The 21,888-nt window shown below is 55.9% G+C and overlaps 2 protein-coding genes across 2 annotated transcripts; one reads left to right on the top strand and one right to left on the bottom strand.

Annotated features, from left to right (window-relative positions):
• Nucleotides 1–4,955: 4,955 nt before the first annotated feature.
• On the top strand, nucleotides 4,956–9,620 carry LOC135292704 (zinc finger protein 239-like; the record flags this gene model as incomplete). The annotated part of the gene is made up of 4 exons (XM_064406809.1): nucleotides 4,956–5,027; nucleotides 8,428–8,557; nucleotides 8,710–9,106; nucleotides 9,191–9,620. Coding segments are annotated over exons 1-4 (1,029 nt in total), but the record flags the coding sequence as incomplete, so codon positions are not given.
• Nucleotides 9,621–15,195: 5,575 nt separating this feature from the next.
• On the bottom strand, nucleotides 15,196–20,898 carry LOC135292703 (gastrula zinc finger protein XlCGF7.1-like). Its single transcript, XM_064406808.1, is given in 2 exon segments — nucleotides 15,196–15,993; nucleotides 20,827–20,898. Coding segments are annotated over 2 exon segments (870 nt in total).
• Nucleotides 20,899–21,888: the final 990 nt, after the last annotated feature.

Raw genomic sequence — 21,888 nt, 5'->3', positions numbered from 1 at the left:
AGGATAATTATTATGTTTTTATAAGCACATTAATGGCAAAAGGAGGCGAAAGGACAACCTGCATTTCTTATTGTGAAGGATATGGTTACCAAAGATGAAGAATGGGCTGAGCTACTTCACCCCTTCTTTGCCTCAGTTTTCAACAATAAGACAGGCCATCCTCAGGACAAGTGTTCTCCTGAGCTGGTAGATGGGCACAGGGAGCAGAACAGCCCCCTGGAATCCAGGAGGAAGCAGATGGGGACCTGCTGAGCCACTCAGGTGCTCACAGGTGTCTCTGGGAGCAGATGGGATCTGGTGGATGAGCTCCCCAAACTGCTCTCCATCATTTACTATCAGACTTGGCTCAGCAGGGAGATGCCAGAGGAGTGGAGGTGCCAGTGTGAGCCCATCCCCAAGAAGGGCTGGAAGAAGGATCTGGGGAACTCCAGGCCTTGTCAGCCTGACCTTGGTGCCTGGCAAGGTTATGGAACAGATCACCATGGGAGCCATCACAGGGCACCCACAGGATGGCTGAGGCATCAGAGCCAGCCAGCGTGGATTTCAGTATCTGCACTGATGATCTGCATGCGGGGACTGAGTCCAGCATCAGTACATTTGCAGATGACACCATCTGGGTGTGAGTGTGGATGTGCTGGAGGGTAGCAGGGCTCTGCACAGGGACCTGGACAGGCTGGATCCAGGGCCCAAATCCAACAAGGTGAGGTTGAGCAAGACCAAGTGCCGGGTCCCGCACTTTGGCCACAACAACCCCTGCAGCGCTACAGGCTGGGGACAGAGTGGCTGGACAGCAGCCAGGCAGAAAGGGACCTGCAGGGACTGAGGGACAGCAGGCTGGACATGAGGCAGCAGTGTGCCCAGGTGGCCAAGAAGGCCAGTGGCTCCTGGCCTGGGTCAGGAATGGTGTGGCCAGCAGGAGCAGGGCAGTGATTCTTCCCCTGTGCTGGGCGCTGGTGAGGCCACACTCCGAGTGCTGTGTCAGTTCTGGACCTCCAATTTAGGAAGGACATGGAGCGTGTCCAGAGAAGGGCAACAAGGCTGGGGACGGGTCTGGAACACAAATCCTGTGAGGAGTGGCTGAGGGAGCTGGGGTGGATTATCCTGGAGAAAAGGAGGCTCAGAGAGACAAGGCAGTGTCAGGGCACAGACTGGACTTGATGATCTCCAAGGTCTTTTCCAGCCTTGCTGATTCTGGGATTCTCTGAAACCACCCTTGGAGCAGTTGCAGGATGAGCCCTGGGCCTCCTCTTCAGAAGCTCGAGCAGCCCAGGTCCCTCAGCTTCTCCTGCCAGCCCCAAAGCCCATCCTGTCAGTCCTGCAGAGCCTCTGCAGCTCCTCCTCATTGCCCAGAACAGGGAGCCCCACAGGCAGACACAGCAGCCCAGATGTGCCCCCCTGGCCTGGGGTGCCTCTGGCAAGGGAGCAGCACCAGGCACTGCAGGAGCCTGCAGACAATTCCTGCAGCACTTGGAGGATGATCCTGCTACCCAAGGGACGTTCCCATGGTGCCAAGTGAGGAACTGCAATGGGGAGTGGGGCCAGAGAGGAAAGGGCAAACAGGGATGGGCTGTTTGCAGGGGAGGGAACAGGGCTGAGCAACAGTAAGAAAATTGTAGAAGGAAGAGTACAGAAAGCAAAGTTGAAGAAAAGGAAATGCTCAGGGCAGTTTGGGGGTGGCTGCCAGGCAGCCCTGGCTCTGAGCAACAGCGTCTGCAGTGGGACAGGAAACTCCCAGCTGATGGGAACAAACTTTCTGGCTGACTGCAGAGGCCACGACAAAGCTGAGTGGTTTCCCTGGAGTCCCCCAGCCCTTGCTGGCCCCAGGGGCTGATGGCATTTGTGCTCCCTCAGGTTCATGTCCCCACAGCAGCAGCATGGGGGTGCTCCTGCCTGCTCTGTGCAATGCAAACAGGGGCTCCTGAGCCAGTGCTGCCGTGTCTGTGCCTGCAAGGATGGAGCACCTGTGTGAGCTGGGGGAGAGGCCAGGGCTGCAGAGGGCGGATGTTGTTGGCAGCTCCATGAGGATGCTCTGGGACGCTGCCCTGGGCTGTGCAGCGCACTGGGGATGGATCAGCCCCTGCTCTGCTGCTCCTTCCCGTCTCCCCCAGGGCCCTTGCAGAGCCCCAGCCATGCTGTTTGCCCCCAGCCTGCCCACGGCCAGCCTGGGGCTGCTCAGCCTGGGGCTTTTCTGTGCTGAGCATTGGCCTGGCCGTGTTCTTGAGAGAGCCTGGGCAAGGAGCCTGCAGCCCCCAGGGCCTGGCCTGAGGCGTCAGCGCTGCCCCAGCAGTGCCCATGGCCTGTCCCTGCTGCAGCCCCGGCACTGCCACCCCCAGGACTGTGCCCGGCCCCGAGAGCACTCAGGCCCTGCAGCAACACCAGGGCCACCAGGGCAGCGGGGCAGGGTCACGGCAGCAGCACTGGCAACACCAAGTGCTGCTGCTGCTGCTGGGCACAGCTGCTGGGCCAGCACTGATCTGCCCCAGCTCTGCACACTGACATTGCTGCTGCAGCTCCAGAGAAGGCAACAAAAGGGCATCTCTGCAGAAAACTCTGCTGGGAGATTCTAAATTCGTCTAAAGCCACTGAGAGCACAGCTCCTCATTGTCACAGTCTGCGGCCACTGAATGTGGAGAGAAACAAAGTCAGAAATAGCAGAAACAATGATCTAGCTTTAGGAAGAATATTAAAAAAAAAAAAAAAAAGACAGGGAAATCAAAGAACCAAACCAACAGAACTATCAAAGATTGATTTTGTTACAAGTGATTTGCAGAAATTGGCCAGCAGTTTAATGCTTCCTAAGATGTCCAGTCATCAGTCTCCTCACTGCAGCCTTGAGCTCCTGGTTCCTCAGGCTGTAGATGAGGGGATTCAGGGCTGGAGGCACCACCGAATACAGAACTGACACCAACAGATCCAGGCATGGGGCAGAAATGGAGGAGGGTTTCAGGCAGGCAAATACTGCAGTGCTGAGAAATGCATTTCCTCCTGCATTTTTTCTTTTCAGATTCTTTCAGTCATCTCCTCAGAGGTACAGTTTGTTCTGGTGCTTTTCATGAACTGATTGTACTCTTGATTTAGATGGAGACTGTAGAATTGATTTCAGATGTAGAAGAATCTGAACACAGAAACAAACTCCTTCTGTCAGCCCATTTTCATCTTCTAGATCACTTTCAAGATGTCCTTGGGAGTGTTGGAATGATTATCACACAGCTCTCCACTTCTGGCTGCAGGCTCTAGAGTTTGTTTCTCTGCATTCAGTCAGGCTTGCATTCCCTAAGAGTTCTTGGTAGCCTGTCATGTTTGCTTAGGGTAGAACAGTAACAATAAAAATGTTACCAATGGCACAACTGCCCAGCCCACAAGGAAAAGAAAAGAACAAGCTGCCAAATTCTTCAAATATTTGTCCTGCTTTGCTGCAAGTGTTGCGCTGCACCCACAGTGTGGAAAGCTGCAGTTGGTGGCTGTCATGGTTTGACCCTGGCACAATGCCAGGGCCCCCATGAAGGGTATATTTCCTAAATGGTTGCTGTGAGATGTGACCCAGGAACAAAACAAAGCAGGCTCCCATTCGGGGATGGAGGGAAAAACACAACACTTTATTTATTACAAATCTAGAAAGGAACACATACCAAGCTAAGAATGAAAACCTTCCAAATACATTCCTCCTCCCCCTCCCTTTTCTCCACAGATTCACCACCCCTCAAATTATCAACCCTCAAATCCATCAGGGAGAGAGGAGTCCCCCCTTGCCTCATGGGCCTCCCCCGGAAGCACAATTAAAACCTCCTGTGCTTCCGTGTCACCCATGGCCCCACCCTGAGAACATCGGCCCTCGTGACTTCTCCCCCCCATGTCCAGTGCTCTCACCACTGGACACGGGCCAGGACTGCCTTTAGGGCTCCCCGTTTAAAGATGCTCCACCCACTTCCAGAAACAGCAGTCTCTCAACTTCGGGACACCAGTCCCCCCCATATTTCACCCCCTGGGGCCGAGGGGCCTCGTGAACAGTGTTAACTTTGGGACACCTGTCCCCCCCATATTTCACCCCCTGGGGCCGAGGGGCCTCGTGAACAGAGATCTTCCTCTCCGTGGAGACAGAGGGCATCTCACACCCCCTTCAGCCGTCTCTGTTCACGCTGCTGCTTCACTCTTGACTCCCAGGTGTTGCCTCCCCCTAAATACAGTCTCTGGGTCACAGGGAAAAACCACGGGTCTGTCCATGGCTATACAAGAAAGAGTCCAGCCCAAGGCCACTCCATCATCTCTTCCACTCAGGATTCTTCTCTCCTCTTCCAGCTTTCCTCACGCTTGCCCATTTCATCTCTCATCTCTCTCTCACCTCATCCTGATTCAAGAGGATTCAGTATTTGTAAGGTTTCTATTAGTCTACAAAGGGGTTAAAATCTTCACTTCTGCCTGTCCAGGACTCCCACAGCTGCCAGGCACCTCTCTGCCGCATCCCCCGCTTCTGGCCAGCTGAGCTGCCAGCACAATCTCTGTCCCTCTCTCCGGGGGGGGGCTGCCCAGACATCTCAAGTCTCATCAACCCCTGCATGTTCTCCTCCACCTCTGCACCTTGTGGGGCTCCCGGCCTCCTCCCTGTCATGGCCTCCCCCACCCAGGCGCAGCTGGCCAGGGGAGAGGTCAGACTCTACTCACCAACGCCGGATTCCCAAAGAGGAAGTTCTCTGGGAATCTCCTGCTTTTAACCCCCGTGTGTTCTCAGAGGCGTATCCAGATCCTCAATGGCCACATCACATGCCAATTTTGAATTTGGCCACTGATTGTCCCGACTTAGACCTTTCCAGAAACACATTTCCGGGCCAAACCATGACAACACCCAGAGTTGAGGCTTACAGGCATTGATAGAGGTACTCATAAGCTTTCTCAGCAGTTTCTATTCCAAATTTTTACATCACAATTCTATACACTATTATGATTTAGTTTTTCTCAGGATGTATCCCAGAAAGGAGTATCCCCAGATGGTGGCGTCCGGCTTCCGAAAGAAGAAAGAAGTCTCCCAGCTGGTGAGGTCCCGATTCCAGACGTGGGTCCACCTTTTAATTGCAAATCCCATAACAGTGATGTCCAGCTTCCCTTGGTCGACACTATCAATCCTTGAGTAGATGTTCATCTTCCTTTCTTAACCGGCTTTTCACTGTTTTTTTTAATGTATCAAGATAAGCATGTTTCCTTTTTATATATTCTAAACCTATCGTTTCAAAGATCCTTACTACAAGCAATATTCTAAAATTATACTTCAAGAGGTTATTATTGCAAAACTCTTTAAGGCTTAGCTACAAGCAGAAAGTTCCTGTCAAACAGCAACATCCTTAAAGCTGTAATTCAAATGATCCTAAATCAACTCAAGACTTACAAAGGGTAATTGCGAACAAAGGATTGGTTCAAAGGCCTTCTTCCATGTTTTACCTCCTCAGTTATTTATTAAAATTCGTCTTTATGACTGTCCCATGGTCAGTTTCCACATGTATCACAATCACAAATACACACGCTGCCTCTATGAACCTGACAGAAACACAGCTTTGTATTTCACAATTGCACTGCTGGCATTGCATTGGTCATCAATTCAAATAATTTCCCCATGGAATTCCCAGGGCGATGGGTTAGTGGGAGATCCATGCATGGAATTCTCACCTGGCTGGGATGAGAGAGATCCGGCCATGGAAATTCCATGGCAATTTCTGCATACCCAAGGCCCTTATTCCTGAATCCCACTTCTCCACAGGAACTCCCCTCCTCTCCTTTGTGCTCCAGAGCCTCCCGACCATGTCTGATGGATTTTGGGAGCTCTTCCCCATATCTGTGTCTCAGGGAATGCTTCATCAGCTCCACCATGATCCCTTTGCATTCCCAGCACCTCCGGGTGATCCAGGTGGCACCGTCGGACACTGCAAAGCTCCCGGGTCCCAGCTGGAAGGAGATGAAATCCCACCCCTCGTAGCCGTAGAGATCCCATCCCAGCCCCTCAGAGTCCTCCATTCCCACAGATCCCAGCCCAGCCCCTGGCTCCCCCCAGTCCCCCCCGCTCTGATTGTACCGGCCCCGTCTCCAGGGCACTGTCAGCCACGGGCCGGTTCCTGTCCTTGAGCCGGGGCTGGCTATCCCAGTATCCCAGCCCTGGCTATCCCAATATCCCAGCCCTGGCTATCCCAATATCCCAGCTCTGGCTATCCCAATATCCCAGCCCTGGCTATCCCAATATCCCAGCCCTGGCTATCCCAATATCCCAGCCCTGGCTATCCCAATGTCCCAGCTCTGGCTATCCAAATATCCCAGTCCTGGCTATCCCAATGTCCCAGCCCTGGCTATCCCAATATCCCAGCTCAGCTCCCCCCACCATCCCCGCTCTCTGCGGCTCCATCCGGCCCCGCTCGCTGCCCCAGCGCTCGCAGGGGTCCCGTCCACGTCCCCCACAATCAAGGACTGGGGGAACCCGGGCCGTGTTGTATTGTGGTTTATTCTCCTTGTTCTCAGTTTGCAATGGTTTCCCTGATGTAGCCCCGCTTCTTTCCTGACAATGCTTTGCCCCAAGTGCCTGCCCTCCTCCCCAAGTCAATCCTCCCTGTGGCTGCAGAGCCATTCCCCAGTCTCCTCCCTGGGCCCCTGTCAATCCCTCGGCCTCCCTTCCCCTCTTTCCAGAATCTTCCCCCAGGGGCGTGGAGTGATTGGGCAGAGGTCAGGGCCCTCCCTTAAGGTGCTTCCTCATTTGTGCTCCTTCATGTCCATCTGCCCGGTTTGCACACCCCCGTTTCCCCCATTGGTTGTTGGATGTATCTTTGCCTTGTTTGCGCCCCCCTTTCCAAGCTGGTGCAGGGGCTGAGTGTGTGCTGTGTGCAGCAGGTTGCCCTGAGGGTCAGAGCTGCCCTGAGCCCTGAAATAAACCTTGGCTTTCCCCTGCCCAGAGTGGGCCCTTTCTTCCTGCAGCAGCGTCTGCCAGCTGCTCCTGTGGTTTAGGGCTGGCAGCCCCGGCCGCTCTCCTGTAGCCCGGGCACAGGGGAGTGTCCCCCGCAGTCAAGCGTGTCGGGCTGGGCGGGCAGGGCCCGAACGGGCACTGAGAGGACGCGGCGACAGGGCCGGGCTGCGACAGCGCCGCTGCCAGGTACTGCAGGGAGTGCAGAACTGGGGGGACAGCGAGATCGGGGAGCTGGGGGGCTGAACGTGAGAGACTGGGGATCCAGGGGGGTCAAGAGGCCAAGGAAAGGGGGACTTGAAGGGCTGGCCGAGCTGGGAAGGAGGTTCAGGGGCTCAGAGTCAAGGAAAGGGGGTACAGGGAGTGGGAGAGCTGGGATGGGGTGTGCAGGGAATCCTGTGCCCAGGAAAGGGGGTGCCAGGGTGTACTGGGAGTGAAAAAAGGAGGGTCTGGGGGCTGGAAAATGCAGGAATGGGGGCCCAGGGATCCCAGGTCAGGGAAAAGGGTGGGGCTGGGTGCTGGGAGAGGCGGGGGCCAGGGAAAGGTTGAGTTGGCACTGGATTAGGGGGTGCAGGGGGGTCTCAGTGCTGGACAATGGGGTAAAAGGGGGTCTGGGGTCTCAGGAATGGGGGTGCAGGGGAGGCTCAGGGTCACGGAAATGGCGGGCAGGGACGGGGAGAGATAGAACGGAGTTCCAGGGGGCCTGGAGCCCAGTAAAGAGGGGTCCAGGGTTTCCCAAAAAAGGTGGGACATGGGATAGGGACACCCTGGATATTCCAGAAGGGGGAGTTCAGGGATCTCTGGTTTTTGCAGAAGGATGGGCCTGGGGGCAGGGAAAGGCTGGAATGGGGTTCCAAGGTGTTCCAGGTCGTCACAGGGCCAGGCACACGGGAACTCTGGAGGTGCCCAGGGAGGTGGAGCTCAGCCCAAATATTCTGGGGAGTGCCTGGGTTGGGTTATTTGGGGGGATGTGTGGAGAATGAAGAAGTGCAAGGCTGAGCGGAAAAGGCCCCTTGGGGGGACATCGGGGGGTGGCGATGGCGGCTGGCGGCAGAGGCAGCCTGGAGGAGCAGAGCCCTGTGTCCCCCAGGAGCCCAAAGTGGGGAGCCCAGAGAGGGGGGAGCGCCGCCATGGGCGGGAGCCTGCAGAGGCTGGAGAGGGGCAGGGGGGACTCCTTGGAGCCCCTGCAGCCCAGAGCAGAGAATGAGGGGAGAAGGGAGCCCAAAAGGGAGCCCAAAAAGCCCCGGCATCCCTGAATGGGGAGCGAAGAGGGGGCAGCTTTTGGGATTGCTGGGACTGCCAGCAGGCTGGGGAGGGCGGGCACCGAGGAGAAGGGGGACCCCCAATGCAAGCGTGACCCCAGCAGCTGGGACAGGGGCAACCCTGAACACCAGAGGGGCGGGTCCAGGTACGGGGAATTCCTGGGAGGCTTTTTCAAGGCTGAATCTTGTTGTTTGGAAGGTTTTTCTGGAGCCCAGATGGCCAGTGACTTGTAGAGATGGACTTGGGCAGAAAGACCTTCAAACTCATCGTCCTCATCCCTTGTTTTTCCCAAATCAGGATTTCCCATTGCCAGTTCTTGTGAGGCTGTGAGGAAGTGGAAGATGTCCCTGAACACTGAGGCAGGTGAGGAGGAAGTCAGTGCCCCTTTCCCCTCTCTCCTGCTCCATCGCCCAGCCCAGCACGGCCCCGGCTGCAGGACAGCCTGGGGGCATCTCCTTGCCCTTGCCTGTGGCACGGAGGCAAATGCCATCCTGTCCTTGTCCTTCCTCCCCCAGAGCAGGAGCTGAGCATGGAGAGCAGGGAGGACAAATCCCCGCGGCAGAACCTCGTGGCAGAGGCCGTTTTGAGCGGCTCCACGGCGCAGGAAGCCAACGGGGAGGAAAAGCCCCGGAGATGCCGCACGAGGAGGGGCTGCAAACGCAGATGGCGGGGATCTGAGGGGGAAAGAGCCAGCCTGGGCCGGGAAGGCGGCCGGAGATGGAGCCAGATCTCGGAGCTGGTGGTCCATGAGCAGGTTCCTGATGGAGAGAAGCCCCACAAGTGCCAGGAGTGTGGGAAGAGCTTCAGGTGGAGATCCGGCCTGATCATCCACCAGAGAACCCACACTGGGGAACGGCCCTACGAGTGTGATCAGTGCAGGAAGAGGTTTCAGACCAGCTCAGATCTCCTCGTGCACCAGCGCACGCACACAGAGGAGAGGCCCTTCCGCTGCCCCGACTGTGGGCAGGGCTTCAGGCACAACTGCAATCTTGTCAGGCACCGGCGCATCCACACTGGGGAACGGCCCCACGAGTGTGAGGAATGTGGGAAGAGCTTCAGGCAGAGCTCCCACCTGATCCGTCACCAGAGGACCCACACTGGGGAACGGCCCTACGAGTGTGGGGAGTGTGGGAAGAGCTTCAGCCAGCGTCCCCACCTGATAATGCACCAAAAGATCCACACTGGGGAGAGGCCCTACGAGTGTTCCAAGTGTGGGAAGGAGTTTCAGACCCGCTTCCATCTTTTCCGGCACTATCAGAGTCACACAGAGGAGAGGCCCTTCTGCTGCCCCGACTGCGGGAAGGGATTCAGGCACAACTCCAACCTCGTCACCCACCGGCGCATCCATACTGGGGAGAGGCCCTACAAGTGTCCCCAGTGTGGGAAGAGCTTCTCCAGGAGCTCTCACTTGACCCAACACCAACGGAGGCACCGGTGAGGGAAGCCCTGCGAGTGCCCCGAGTGCGGGAAGAGCTTCGTGCGCTGCTCCAGCTCCATCCCCCACTGCAGGAGCCACGCTGGGCACAGCCCTGGTGACCCACATTCCCTGTGATCCCTGTTGGGAACACACCTGCCTGATTCTCCATTTGGTTTGGCTTTAATTTTTTTCTGTTCTTCCTCTCTTTGCCCTTCAAAAGCCAAAAGGGATGGATCTGTCACCTCAAAACCACTCAAATCCCACTGAAAACAACTGAATTTTAACCCATAAAGGCTCAATCCCTCCTCAAATTGCTTGTTCCCTCCTCAGAAAAACTCAATCCGAGGCCAAACTCACTCCATTCCACAGCCACCAGGGTGAGATGGGGTTGGAAGGGGATTGGCAGCAGTGGGATCCCAATTGGGAGCGGTGGGATGGGGATTGTGTGGGGCTGGCTGGGTGGGATGTGTTTGACAGCAAATAAAACTTTCAGAGTTACTGATTTCTGTCCCATTCATTTTCAGTCAGTTCTGTTTGCAGAGTGCCGCCTTCTCAGCTGATTAATTTGCTATAAAAATCCCATTTTTTAAATAATCGAACCCAAACAATCCAAAAACCAATATCCAAATAAAAGCACTCACCTACAATTAAATTTTAAAAAATAATTTGAGAGTACTTAATGGTGTTATTAAAGTTTAATTGTTTGGTTAAAATGTAGGAGAAATTCTAGTGGTGCTTGGTTTTGTGTTTAGTATGTTTGTAATATGAATTGTTTTACTAAGATGTGTTAGATTGTATATTAGTTTTATCTAAAGTATATTAGTTATTGAGTTAAAACTTTCAACAGGTATTTCCTGGTGTATAATTTGTTTATTTATATTTCTTGATAATGGTATACTAATAGCTGTTGTTTTAGGTTGACTCATTATTGGAGTATTGTAAGTAAGAGTCAAAAATATTATATTTCATTTTTATTATAATTTATTTCATTTTAATTATAATTTATTTATTTCTTATTTTATTATCATTTCTTGAGAGTATAGGAAGGAAGTTCGAGGACAGGAAAATGTTTTCCTTGCTGGGAAATGGAATTCCAGATGCTGGGTGTGTGTGCAGGACCACACAGACTGGGGTCAGATATGGACTGGGAGAAAATATGGGCTGGGATCCTATGGATTGGGATGGCACAGGCTGGGGTTGCACAGGCTGGGGTTGCACAGGCTGGGGTTGCACAGGCTGGGGTTGCACACGCTGGGGTTGCACACACTGGGGTTGCACAGGCTGGGGTTGCACACACCGGGGTTGCACACACCGGGGTTGCACACACCGGGATCAGACGGGCTGGAAAAGCATTGGCTGCCTTTGGCTGCCTTTGGCTCCATCCACGTCTAAAGGCGGCCACATCAAGTTGGCTTCATCCTGTTTGGGGCTCCCATCCCCCTCTTTCCCCCGCTCTCCCGCCCCTTCCCCATCGATCCCCCCATCCCCAATCCCCTCCCCCGTGTTTGGGTTTGGGGGTTCCAGCCCCTCCTGCTCCGTTTGGGGGTCCCGACCCCCCTCTGGTTTAATTTGGGGCCCCGCCCCCCTTCTCCCCGCGCCCCCCGCTCCCCCCGCGGCCGGGGGCGCTGCCAGCACCACCAGTGCCACCAGTGCGGCCCCGGCTGCCCCCGCACGCCCCATCCCCATGCCCAGGGTCACCTCCCCCCTCCCCAAATTCCGCTGCCGGGGAGCGCTGGGCGCTGCGGCTCTGCCCGGCAACCGATGAGTCACAGCCGCGCCGGGCGCTGATTGGCTGCACATCGCCGGGCGGGGCCCAAGCGCCGAGCTCCCGCCCGGCAACTGGATCGGCACCAGCGCCGCGCGCTCTGATTGGCCAGCATCTCTTTTGGGCTGGGGGCGGCAGGAGCTGGGCACCCCCAGGAGCCCCTCGGCTTTGGGGCTCTCGATCCCCGCTCGGCCCTCGGGCCGGCCCTGGTGACTCGATCCGTCCTAAGGACGTGATTCGTGAAGGTTCTTTTTCACTGATCTCAGGGTGCAAAAACTGACACGACAAGGGGATTTGCAGTGAAATCAAAACAGAGATACTTTTATTGTGTAGCCATAGCAAAGATGCGTTAGCGAGAAGGGGAATGAAGAAAGGGGAAAGAATAAGGAAAAGAAAAAGAAGAGAGGGAGGACAAGGAGGTATATAGCTACCAGACGTGCGGATGACAAAGTCCCTCGAAGTCCGGTTGACAAAGAGCCTGTCGTCTTCACGTCAGGGGAGATCTCCAAGGTATCAGTCAGCTCTAACCTTTTTTATAGTCCTTTTGAAATGGGGGAAGGGGACCCATTTCAAAATAGTCTATTGATAAAGGGTACAAGGAGTCCATCAGCAGTCCATCAGCAGCAGGTGTCATCAGCAGCAGACGTTGTAGGCAGGAACCATTGTCTTCTCGGTCCAGTGGTCGCTTGCAAAACTTGCTCCGGTCCCCACGTATACCTTCCCTCACCCTACGGTAGGGATTTCAGTCTCAGTCCTTTTGGGAAGAAGATGGGAGCTTTTCCATGTAGGGGTCGCACGTCTCAGTCCTTGAGGGGAGAACCTTCTCCCATCTCAGTCCCTCTGTCACGGTGGTTGATGTACAGTGAGTGGAGGGTCCTTTTGTGGTGACCTCCGGGAAGGTCCTTCCAGAGAGAAAGTCCAGCCAAGTCAGAAGGGTGGAGAAATTCCAGCACTAGCGTTGCTAGGTGATGCAGGCGAAGGAGAGCACACTGCCCCTTCTTGGGTGCAGTGTTCCATGAGTTGAGCAAACACACCCGTAGGCAATAATCTGGCTTGGTGGACCAGACAGACCTGGATTTTCAGAACAGGATCTTTCCCTTTCCCCGGTGGTCTTGGCTTTCATGACGATCGAGAGGCAAAAAATGAGGGAAGTTTCGGACAGACTCTCACACCCACCCAGAATCTTTCCCCATCCTGAATCCCCCAATTCCCCCCCAGCCCCCCTTTTCTTCCCAGCATTGTACCCAGGGTCTCTCTGCAGACATTGCACCTGGAGCTGCCCCAAATAAACCCCAAATAACCCCAAACAAACCCCACTGTGCCTCGGGACTGGAGTGGGTTTGGGGGAGGTAGGAGTTGGGGGCGTCATAACTCCAAACGATGGGCACTGGGGGAGGTTTGATCCTAAAATTTGGAGTTTGGGACGGTTTGACACTGCAGGGTTTGGGATTTGGGGGGACTGACCCCAGGATTCAGGATCAGGGCAGTTGGAGACCCCGGATGTTTCAAACCCCAGGATTTGGGGTCAGGGGGATTTAACCCCAAACTTTGGGAACTGGGGAGTGTTTGACACACCAGGATCTGGGATTTGGAGGGTTTGATCCTAAAATTTGGGGTTCGGGCTGGGGTTTGGGCAGGCTGAGATCCCAGAGTTTGCGTTTGGGGGTGTTTGATCCCCCCCAGTGTTTGAACCCCCAGGATTTGGGGTGTTTGACCCCAATGTTTGCCCCCCCGGCTTTGGGGTCGGGGCTGAGATCAGAGCCATTCCCTGGAAACAGCGGCGGGATCGGGATGGGGAACAGGAATGGGATGGGGATCGGGAAGGGGAGAGACCCTGAGCCAGTGGCGGAGCCCAGTGGCAGGGAGAGACCCCGCCGCAGTCCCGGCACGGCCCCATGGCCACAACCGCGGCCCCTCCGCAGTGCCAGCCCCTGCCGCAGTGCCAGCCCCTCGGCAGGCGCTGAACGGAGCCTCCCTCAATGGCAGCCCGGCGCAGCCCGGAGCGGAGCCATGGCCAGAGCCTCCCCCATCGCCGGCCCGGCCCCTTCAATCCCTTTTCGGGGCGGCTGCTGCCGCTCGCAGCCCATTGCTGGCGGTTCCGAAGGGCTGCGGGGACCCTGCCCATGGCGGGGGTGTTGGGGTGGCCCCAGGGCCGGCCCGAGGGCCGAGCGGGGATCGAGAGCCCCAAAGCCGAGGGGCTCCTGGGGGTGCCCAGCTCCTGCCGCCCCCAGCCCAAAAGAGATGCTGGCCAATCAGAGCGCGCGGCGCTGGTGCCGATCCAGTTGCCGGGCGGGAGCTCGGCGCTTGGGCCCCGCCCGGCGATGTGCAGCCAATCAGCGCCCGGCGCGGCTGTGACTCATCGGTTGCCGGGCAGAGCCGCAGCGCCCAGCGCTCCCCGGCAGCGGAATTTGGGGAGGGGGGAGGTGACCCTGGGCATGGGGATGGGGCGTGCGGGGGCAGCCGGGGCCGCACTGGTGGCACTGGTGGTGCTGGCAGCGCCCCCGGCCGCGGGGGGAGCGGGGGGCGCGGGGAGAAGGGGGGCGGGGCCCCAAATTAAACCAAAGGGGGGTCGGGACCCCCAAACGGAGCAGGAGGGGCTGGAACCCCCAAACCCAAACACGGGGGAGGGGATTGGGGATGGGGGAACGATGGGGAAGGGGCAGGAGAGCGGGGGAAAGAGGGGGATGGGAGCCCCAAACAGGATGAAGCCAACTTGATGTGGCCGCCTTTAGACGTGGATGGAGCCAAAGGCAGCCAATGCTTTTCCAGTCCGTCTGATCCCAGTGTGTGCAACCCCAGCCTGTGCCATCCCAATCCATAGGATCCCAGTCCATGTTTGATCCCAGTCTCTGTGGTCCTGCACACACACCCAGCATCTGGAATTCCATTTCCCAGCAAGGAAAACATTTTCCTGTCCTCAAACTTCCTTCCTATACTCTCAAGAAATGATAATAAAATAAGAAATCAAGAAATTATAATTAAAATGAAATAAATTATAATAAAAATGAAATATAATATTTTTGACTCTTACTTACAATACTCCTATAATGAGTCAACCTAAAACAACAACTATTAGTATACCATTATCCAGAAATATAAATAAACAAATTGAATACCAGGAAATACCTGTTGAAAGTTTTAACTCAATAACTAATATATTTTAGATAAAACTAACATACAATCTAACACACCTTAGTAAAACAATTTGTATTACAAACATACTAAACACAAAACCAAGCACCACTATATTTTCTCCTACATTTTAACCAAACAATAAAACTTTAATAACACCCTTAAGTACTCTCAAATTATTTTTTAAAATTTAATTGTAGGTGAGTGCTTTTATTTGGATATTGGTTTTTGGATTGTTTGGGTTAGATGATTTGAAAAATGGGATTTTAATAGCAAATTTAATCAGCTGAGAAGGCGGCACTCTGCAAACAGAACTGACTGAAAATGAATGGGACAGAAATCAGTAACTCTGAAAGTTTTATTTGCTGTCAAATACACCCCACCCAGCCAGCCCCACACAATTCCCATCCCACCGCTCCCAATTGGGATCCCACTGCTCCCAATCCCCTTCCAACCCCATCTCACCCTGGCAGATGTGGAATGGAGTGAGGTTGGCATGGGATTGAGTTTTTTTGAGGAGGGATTGACCCTTAATGGGTTAAAATTCAGTTGTTTTCAGTGGGATTTGAGTGGTTTTGAGGCGACAGATCCATCCCTCTTGGCTTTTGGAGGGCAAAGAGAAGAAGAACAGAAAAAAATTAAAGCCAAACCAAATGGAGAATCAGGCAGGTGTGTTCCCAACAGGGATCACAGGGAATGTGGGTCACCAGGGCTGTGCCCAGCGTGGCTCCTGCAGTGGGGGATGGAGCTGGAGCAGCGCACGAAGCTCTTCCCGCACTCGGGGCACTCGCAGGGCTTCCCTCACCGGTGCCTCCGTTGGTGTTTGGTCAAGTGAGAGCTCCTGGAGAAGCTCTTCCCACACTGGGGACACTCGTAGGGCCTCTCCCCAGTGTGGATGCGCCGGTGGGTGGCGAGGGTGGAGTTGTGCCTGAATCCCTTCCCGCAGTCGGGGCAGCAGAAGGGCCTCTCCTCTGTGTGACTCTGATAGTGCTGGAGGAGATCAGAGCTAATCCTAAACCTTTTCCCACATTCGGAACACTCGTAGGGCCTCTCCCCAGAGTGGATCTTTTGGTGCATGATCAGGTGGGAACGCTGGCTGAAGCTCTTCCCACACTCCCCACACTCGTGAGGCCGTTCCCCAGTGTGGGTTCTCTTGTGCTGGATCAGGGTGCAGCTCTGGCTGAAGCTCTTCCCACATTCCTCACACTCGTGGGGCCTCTCCCCAGTGTGGATGCGCCGGTGCAGGACAAGATGGGAGCTCTGCCTGAAGCCCTGCCCGCAGTCGGGGCAGCGGAAGGGCCTCTCCTCTGTGTGCGTGCGCTGGGGCTTGAGGAGATTTGAGCTGCTCTGAAACCTCTTCCTGCACTGATCACACTCGTAGGGCCGTTCCCCAGTGTGGCTCCTCTGGTGGATGATCAGTTCGTAGTTCCACCTGAAGCTCTTCCCACACTCCTGGCACTTGTGGGGCTTCTCCCCATCAGGAACCTCCTCATGGACCACCAGCTCCGAGCTCTGGCTCCATCTCCGGCCGCCTTCCCGGCCCAGGCTGGCTCTTTCCCCCTCAGATCCCCGCCATCTGCGTTTGCAGCCCCTCCTCGTGCGGCATCTCCGGGGCTTTTCCTCCCCGTTGGGTTCCTGCGCCGTGGAACTGCTCAAAACGGCCTCTGCCACGAGGTTCTGCTGGGCTGGGCTGGGAGATGCAGCAGGAGAGAGGGGGAAAGGGGCACTGACTTCCTCCTCACCTGCCTCAGTGTTCAGGGGCATTTTCCTCACAGCCTCAATGGGGGTTGGCAATGGAAATCCTGGTTTGAGGAAAACAAAGGGTGAGCACATTGAGTTTGAAGGTCCCTCTGCCCAAGTCCATCTCTACAAGTCACGGGCCATGGGGCTCCAGAAAAACATCCCAAACACCAAGATTCAGCCCTGAAAAAGCCTCCCCAGGAGTTCCCTGTCCCTGCTCCCTTCCCTCTGCGCTTTGGGGTTCCCCCTGTCCCAGCTGCTGGGGTCACGCTTGCATTGGGGGTCCCCCTTCTCCTCGGTGCCCGCCCTCCCCAGGCTGCTGGCAGTCCCAGCAATCCCAAAAGCTGCCCCCTCTTCGCTCCCCATTCAGGGATGCCGGGGCTTTTTGGGCTCCCTTTTGGGCTCCCTTCTCCCCTCATGCTCTGCTCCGGGCTGCAGGGGCTCCAAGGAGTCCCCCCTGCCCCTCTCCAGCCTCTGCAGGCTCCCGCCCATGGCGGCGCTCCCCCCTCTCTGGGCTCCCCACTTTGGGCTCCTGGGGGACACAGGGCTCTGCTCCTCCAGGCTGCCTCTGCCGCCAGCCGCCACCGCCACCCCCCGATGTCCCCCCGAGGGGCCTTTTCCGCTCAGCCTTGCACTTCTTCATTCTCCAAACATCCCCCCAAAAAACCAAACTGGGAGGAACTGGGAGTGACTGGGAACATGCTGGTGGTCACTGGAAAAAACTGGGCTTCTACTGGGATCAACTGGGATCCCGCTGGAGGTGACTGGGATCATCCTGGCACTGAGTGCCACTGCACTGAGGCTGACTGGGAGTGCTTGGCAGCAAATGGGATCATACTGGAAGGAACTGGGAGTGTCTGTAACCTCTGTAACCAAAGGGAGGGTGAAAGAGAGCCACTGGAACCATGTGGAGCACAACTGGTTCATACTGGCAGGGACTGGGAGCACACTGGGCTCATCTTTGGATCACACTGGGAGGAACTGGACTAATACTGGGAGAATCTGAGAGTGACTGGGAACACACCCTGAACATCATCCCCCATACTGGGCCTGACTGGGTTGATCCAGGAAGCAACTGGAACCATGCTGGAGGCAGCTGGGACCATACTGGGAGAGACTGGAAGCAACTGGCATTATACTGGGACCACACTGGGAGGGCTAGCATGTGACTGGGATCCAACTGGAGCTTACTGGGATCATATTGGGATTGAAAGGGAGCAACTGGGATCACACTTTGGGCTACTGGGAGCACCTGAGAGAAACTGGGATCACGCTGCAAGCAAACTGGAGGAACTGGGAAGGACTGGATACATGCTGGAGGCAACTGGGATATTCTGGCATGATGGGGGATCACACTGACACCTTCCTGGGGCCACTGGCAGTGCCTGGAAATGACGACAGACATGCTGGGGTCAACTGGGATATACTGGGAGTGTCTGTGACCATCCTGGGGGGACTGGAACTACACTGGGAACAACTGGGACCATGCTGGAGAGCACTTGGGACAACTGGGAGTGAGTGGGACTGTGCTGGGAGGGACTGGGATCATATAGGGAGTGACTGGGACTAGAGCAGGGGCAACTGGCTCCAACTGGGACCATACTGGGAGTGTCTGTACCCATAGCAGAGTGATGGAACCACACTGGGAACAGCTCATGCCATGCTGGGAGCAACTGGGAACCCTCTGAGGGTGACTGGAATCGTGCTGGGATTGACTGGGAGTGCCTGTGAGCAACTTCAATCGTGTTGAAAGCAACTGGAAGAAAGTGGGATTGGGAAAAAGCTGGAAGTAATTGGGATGTACTGGGAGAGACAGGGAGTCACTGAGATCATCCTGGAGGCTACTGGGGTCATGCTGGCATTGACAGGGAGCAGCTGGGATCACACTGGAGGCACTGGCATCAGACTGGGATCATACTGGGAGTGGCTACGATCGTACTGGGATTAGAATGGGGGTGACTGGACCCTGACTGGGGGTTACTGGGAGCTCCCAGGCCCATGCTGGGAGCCAACTGGGGACATAATTAGAGGAACTGGGAGCAACTGGGATAAAACTGAGGGCAAGTGAACCATGCTGAGATAACTGGGAGTGCCTGGCAATGACTATGAGAATGTTCAGGGCAACTGGGATATACTGGGAGTGTCTGAGACCATCTGGGTGGTGACTGGGACCAGACTGGGAGCCACTGGGAATGTGCTGGGGGAACTGGGAACATGATAGGGGCAAGTGGAAGTGACTGGGGCCCTGCTGGGAGAGACTGGGATCATACTGGGGATTACTTGGACTATGCTAGGGACAACTGGGAGAACTGGGAACACACTGGATGGAAGCGGGAGGAACTGGGATCAACTGGGACCTTGCTGGGGGCACATTCCATCACCACAGGGAATGACTGGGAGTGACTGGGCTCATACTGGGAGCAGCCACTGCCGGCACCGGCACCCCCGAACCCCTTTCCCGGCCATCCCGCCCCCCCAGCCCCAGCACCACCCACTGCCGGGTCCCGGCAATCCCAGGGGTCCCCCCCTCTCGGGGTCCCGCTTTGCCCTCCTGGGGCTCTCCTCTCTCTGGGCTCGGCTCAGGGAAGCCGCGGCTCTCCCGGGGCTCCCCAAACCGGTGTCCCCCCGCCGCTGCCGCCGCTCCCCGGTCCCCACGCGGCCCCGGCAGAGCTCGGGGGGCCCGGCCGGGAAGCCCAACCCCCACCCGGGGGGACCCGCATCCCCCCGCCCCCCGCCGGGGCTCTGCCGCCACCCGCACCGAGACCCCCCAAAAACCCCACCCGGGGACCCCCGATGTGCCCCCGAGGGCCATCTGCGGCTGGGCTTGGGAGCCCTGCCAGCTGCAAACATCCCCCCAAAAAACCCCAAACCCAGGCACCCCCGGGATATTCGGGCCGAGCTCCCCCTCCCCGGGCACCTGCGGGATGGGGGGCGATGCTCCCGGGGCTGCGGCGGCTTCAGGAACCGCCAGGGCCACGAGATTCCTTTTCTCCTCCTCCCGGAGCTTCCCGCTGCCGCTCCGCCCCTTCCTCCCTCCTCCTCCTCCTCCCCCGCTCCCGGAGCCCTCGCAGCCCGCGCAGGAGCGGGGCTGGAGCCGGGACAGCTCGGGACGCAGAGCGGGGGATGCCAGCAGTGGGATCCCTGGGAGAGACTGGGCTGTACTGGGACCGTACTGGGAGCAGCTCCTGAGTGATGCTCCAGCGCTGGGGCTGGGGGCGCTCCTGGGGGCGAGGGGGGAGCGGGACCCCCGGCACTGGGACCCTGAGCTGCCACTGCCGGCACCGGGACGCCCCTGCTCCCCGTATCCTGCACAGGGACCCCCCTGAATCCCCCATTTCCGGACATCAGGACCCCCTGCTCCCCTTTTTCTCCCCATCCCGTGGCTCCCAGGCTCCAGACGTCCCGTGGGACTGGGCTGGGATCTGTGGGAATGGAGGACTCTGAGGGGCTGGGATGGGATCTCTGGGGATGGGGGTGATCCGTGGGGCTGGAATTGGAATGCAGGGAGCTCCAAGGGGCTCCCTGGTGCTGGGACACGACTCCCTGGGTCCGTCCTCTCCTTGTTCCCAGGTCTCCACAGGCTGCAGGTGGTTTCCAGCTGTGACCTCCTGTCCCACAGAATGTCCATGGATCCCCTGGGTGAGGCTACGAGGGGTGGGATTTCATCTCCTTCCAGCTGGGACCCAGGAGCTTTGCAGTGTCCGACGGTGCCACCTGGATCAGCCAGAGGTGCTGGGAATGCAAAGGGATCATGGTGGAGCTGATGAAGCATTCCCTGAGACACAGATATGGGGAAGAGCTCCCAAAATCCATCAGACATGGTCGGGAGGCTCTGGAGCACAAAGGAGAGGAGGGGAGTTCCTGTGGAAATGTGGGATTGAGGAATGTGGGCCTTGGGAATGCAGAAATTGCCATGGAATTTCCATGGCCGGATCTCTCTCATCCCAGTCAGGTGAGAATTCCATGCATGGATCTCCCACTAACCCATCGCCCTGGGAATTCCATGGGGAAATGATTTGAATGGATGACCAATGCCATGCCAGCAGTGCAATTGTGAAATACAAAGCTGTGTTTCTGTCAGGTTCATAGAGGCAACGTGTGTATTTGTGATTGTGATACGTGTGGAAACTGACCATGGGACAGTTATAAAGACGAATTCTAATAAATAACTGAGGAGGTAAAGCATGGAAGAAGGCCTTTGAACCAATCCTTTGTTCGCAATTACCCTTTGTAAGTCTTCAGTTGGTTTAGGATCATTTGAATTAAAGCTTTAAGGATGTTGCTGTTTGACAGGAACTTTCTGCTTGTAGCTAAGCTTTAAAGAGTTTTGCAATAATAACCTCTTGAAGTATAATTTTAGAATATTGCTTGTAGTAAGGATCTTTGAAACGATAGGTTTAGAATATATAAAAAGGAAACATGCTTATCTTGATACATTAAAAAACAGTGAAAAGCAGGTTAAGAAAGGAAGATGAACATCTACTCAAGGATTGATAGTGTCAACCAAGGGAAGCTGGACATCACTGTTATGGGATTTGCAATTAAAAGGTGGACCGACGTCTGGAATCGGGACCTCACCAGCTGGGAGACTTCTTTCTTCTTTCGGAAGCCGGACCCCACCATCTGGGGATACTCCTTTCTGGGATACATCCTGAGAAAAACTAAATCATAATAGTGTATAGAATTGTGATGTAAAAATTGGGAATAGAAACTGCTGAGAAAGCTTATGAGTACCTCTATCAATGCCTGTAAGCCTCAACTCTGGGTGTTGTCGTGGTTTGGCCCGGAAATGTGTTTCTGGAAAGGTCTAAGTCGGGCCAATCAGTGGCCAAATTCAAAATTGGCATGTGATGTGGCCATTGAGGATCTGGATACGCCTCTGAGAACACACGGGGGTTAAAAGCAGGAGATTCCCAGAGAACTTCCTCTTTGGGAATCCGGCGTTGGTGAGTAGAGTCCGACCTCTCCCCTGGCCAGCTGCGCCTGGGTGGGGCGGCCATGACAGGGAGGAGGCCGGGAGCCCCAAAAGGTGCAGAGGTGGAGGAGAACATGCAGGGGTTGATGAGACTTGAGATGTCTGGGCAGCCCCCCCGGAGAGAGGGACAGAGATTGTGCTGGCAGCTCAGCCGGCCAGAAGCGGAGGATGTGGCAGAGAGGTGCCTGGCAGCTGTGGGAGTCCTGGACAGGCAGAAGTGAAGATTTTAACCCCTTTGTAGACTAATAGAAACCTTACAAATACTGAATCCTCTTGAATCAGGATGAGGTGAGAGAGAGATGAGAGATGGGCAAGCGTGAGGAAAGCTGGAAGAGGAGAGAAGAATCCTGAGTGGAAGAGATGATGGAGTGGCCTTGGGCTGGACTCTTTCTTGTATAGCCATGGACAGACCCGTGGTTTTTCCCTGTGACCCAGAGACTGTATTTAGGGGGAGGCAACACCAGGGAGTCAAGAGTGAAGCAGCGGCGTGAACAGAGACGGCTGAAGGGGGTGTGAGATGCCCTCTGTCTCCACGGAGAGGAAGATCTCTGTTCACAAGGCCCCTCGGCCCCAGGGGGTGAAATGTGGGGGGGACTGGTGTCCCAGAGTTGAGAGACTGCTGTTTCTGGAAGTGGGTGGAGCATCTTTAAACGGGGAGCCCTAAA

Source organism: Passer domesticus, unplaced genomic scaffold, assembly GCF_036417665.1.
Source record: "Passer domesticus isolate bPasDom1 unplaced genomic scaffold, bPasDom1.hap1 HAP1_SCAFFOLD_44, whole genome shotgun sequence".
Classification (NCBI taxonomy): Eukaryota; Metazoa; Chordata; class Aves; order Passeriformes; family Passeridae; genus Passer; species Passer domesticus.
Note: the sequence above shows the minus strand (reverse complement) of the source record. Positions and strands in the feature narration are given on the sequence as shown.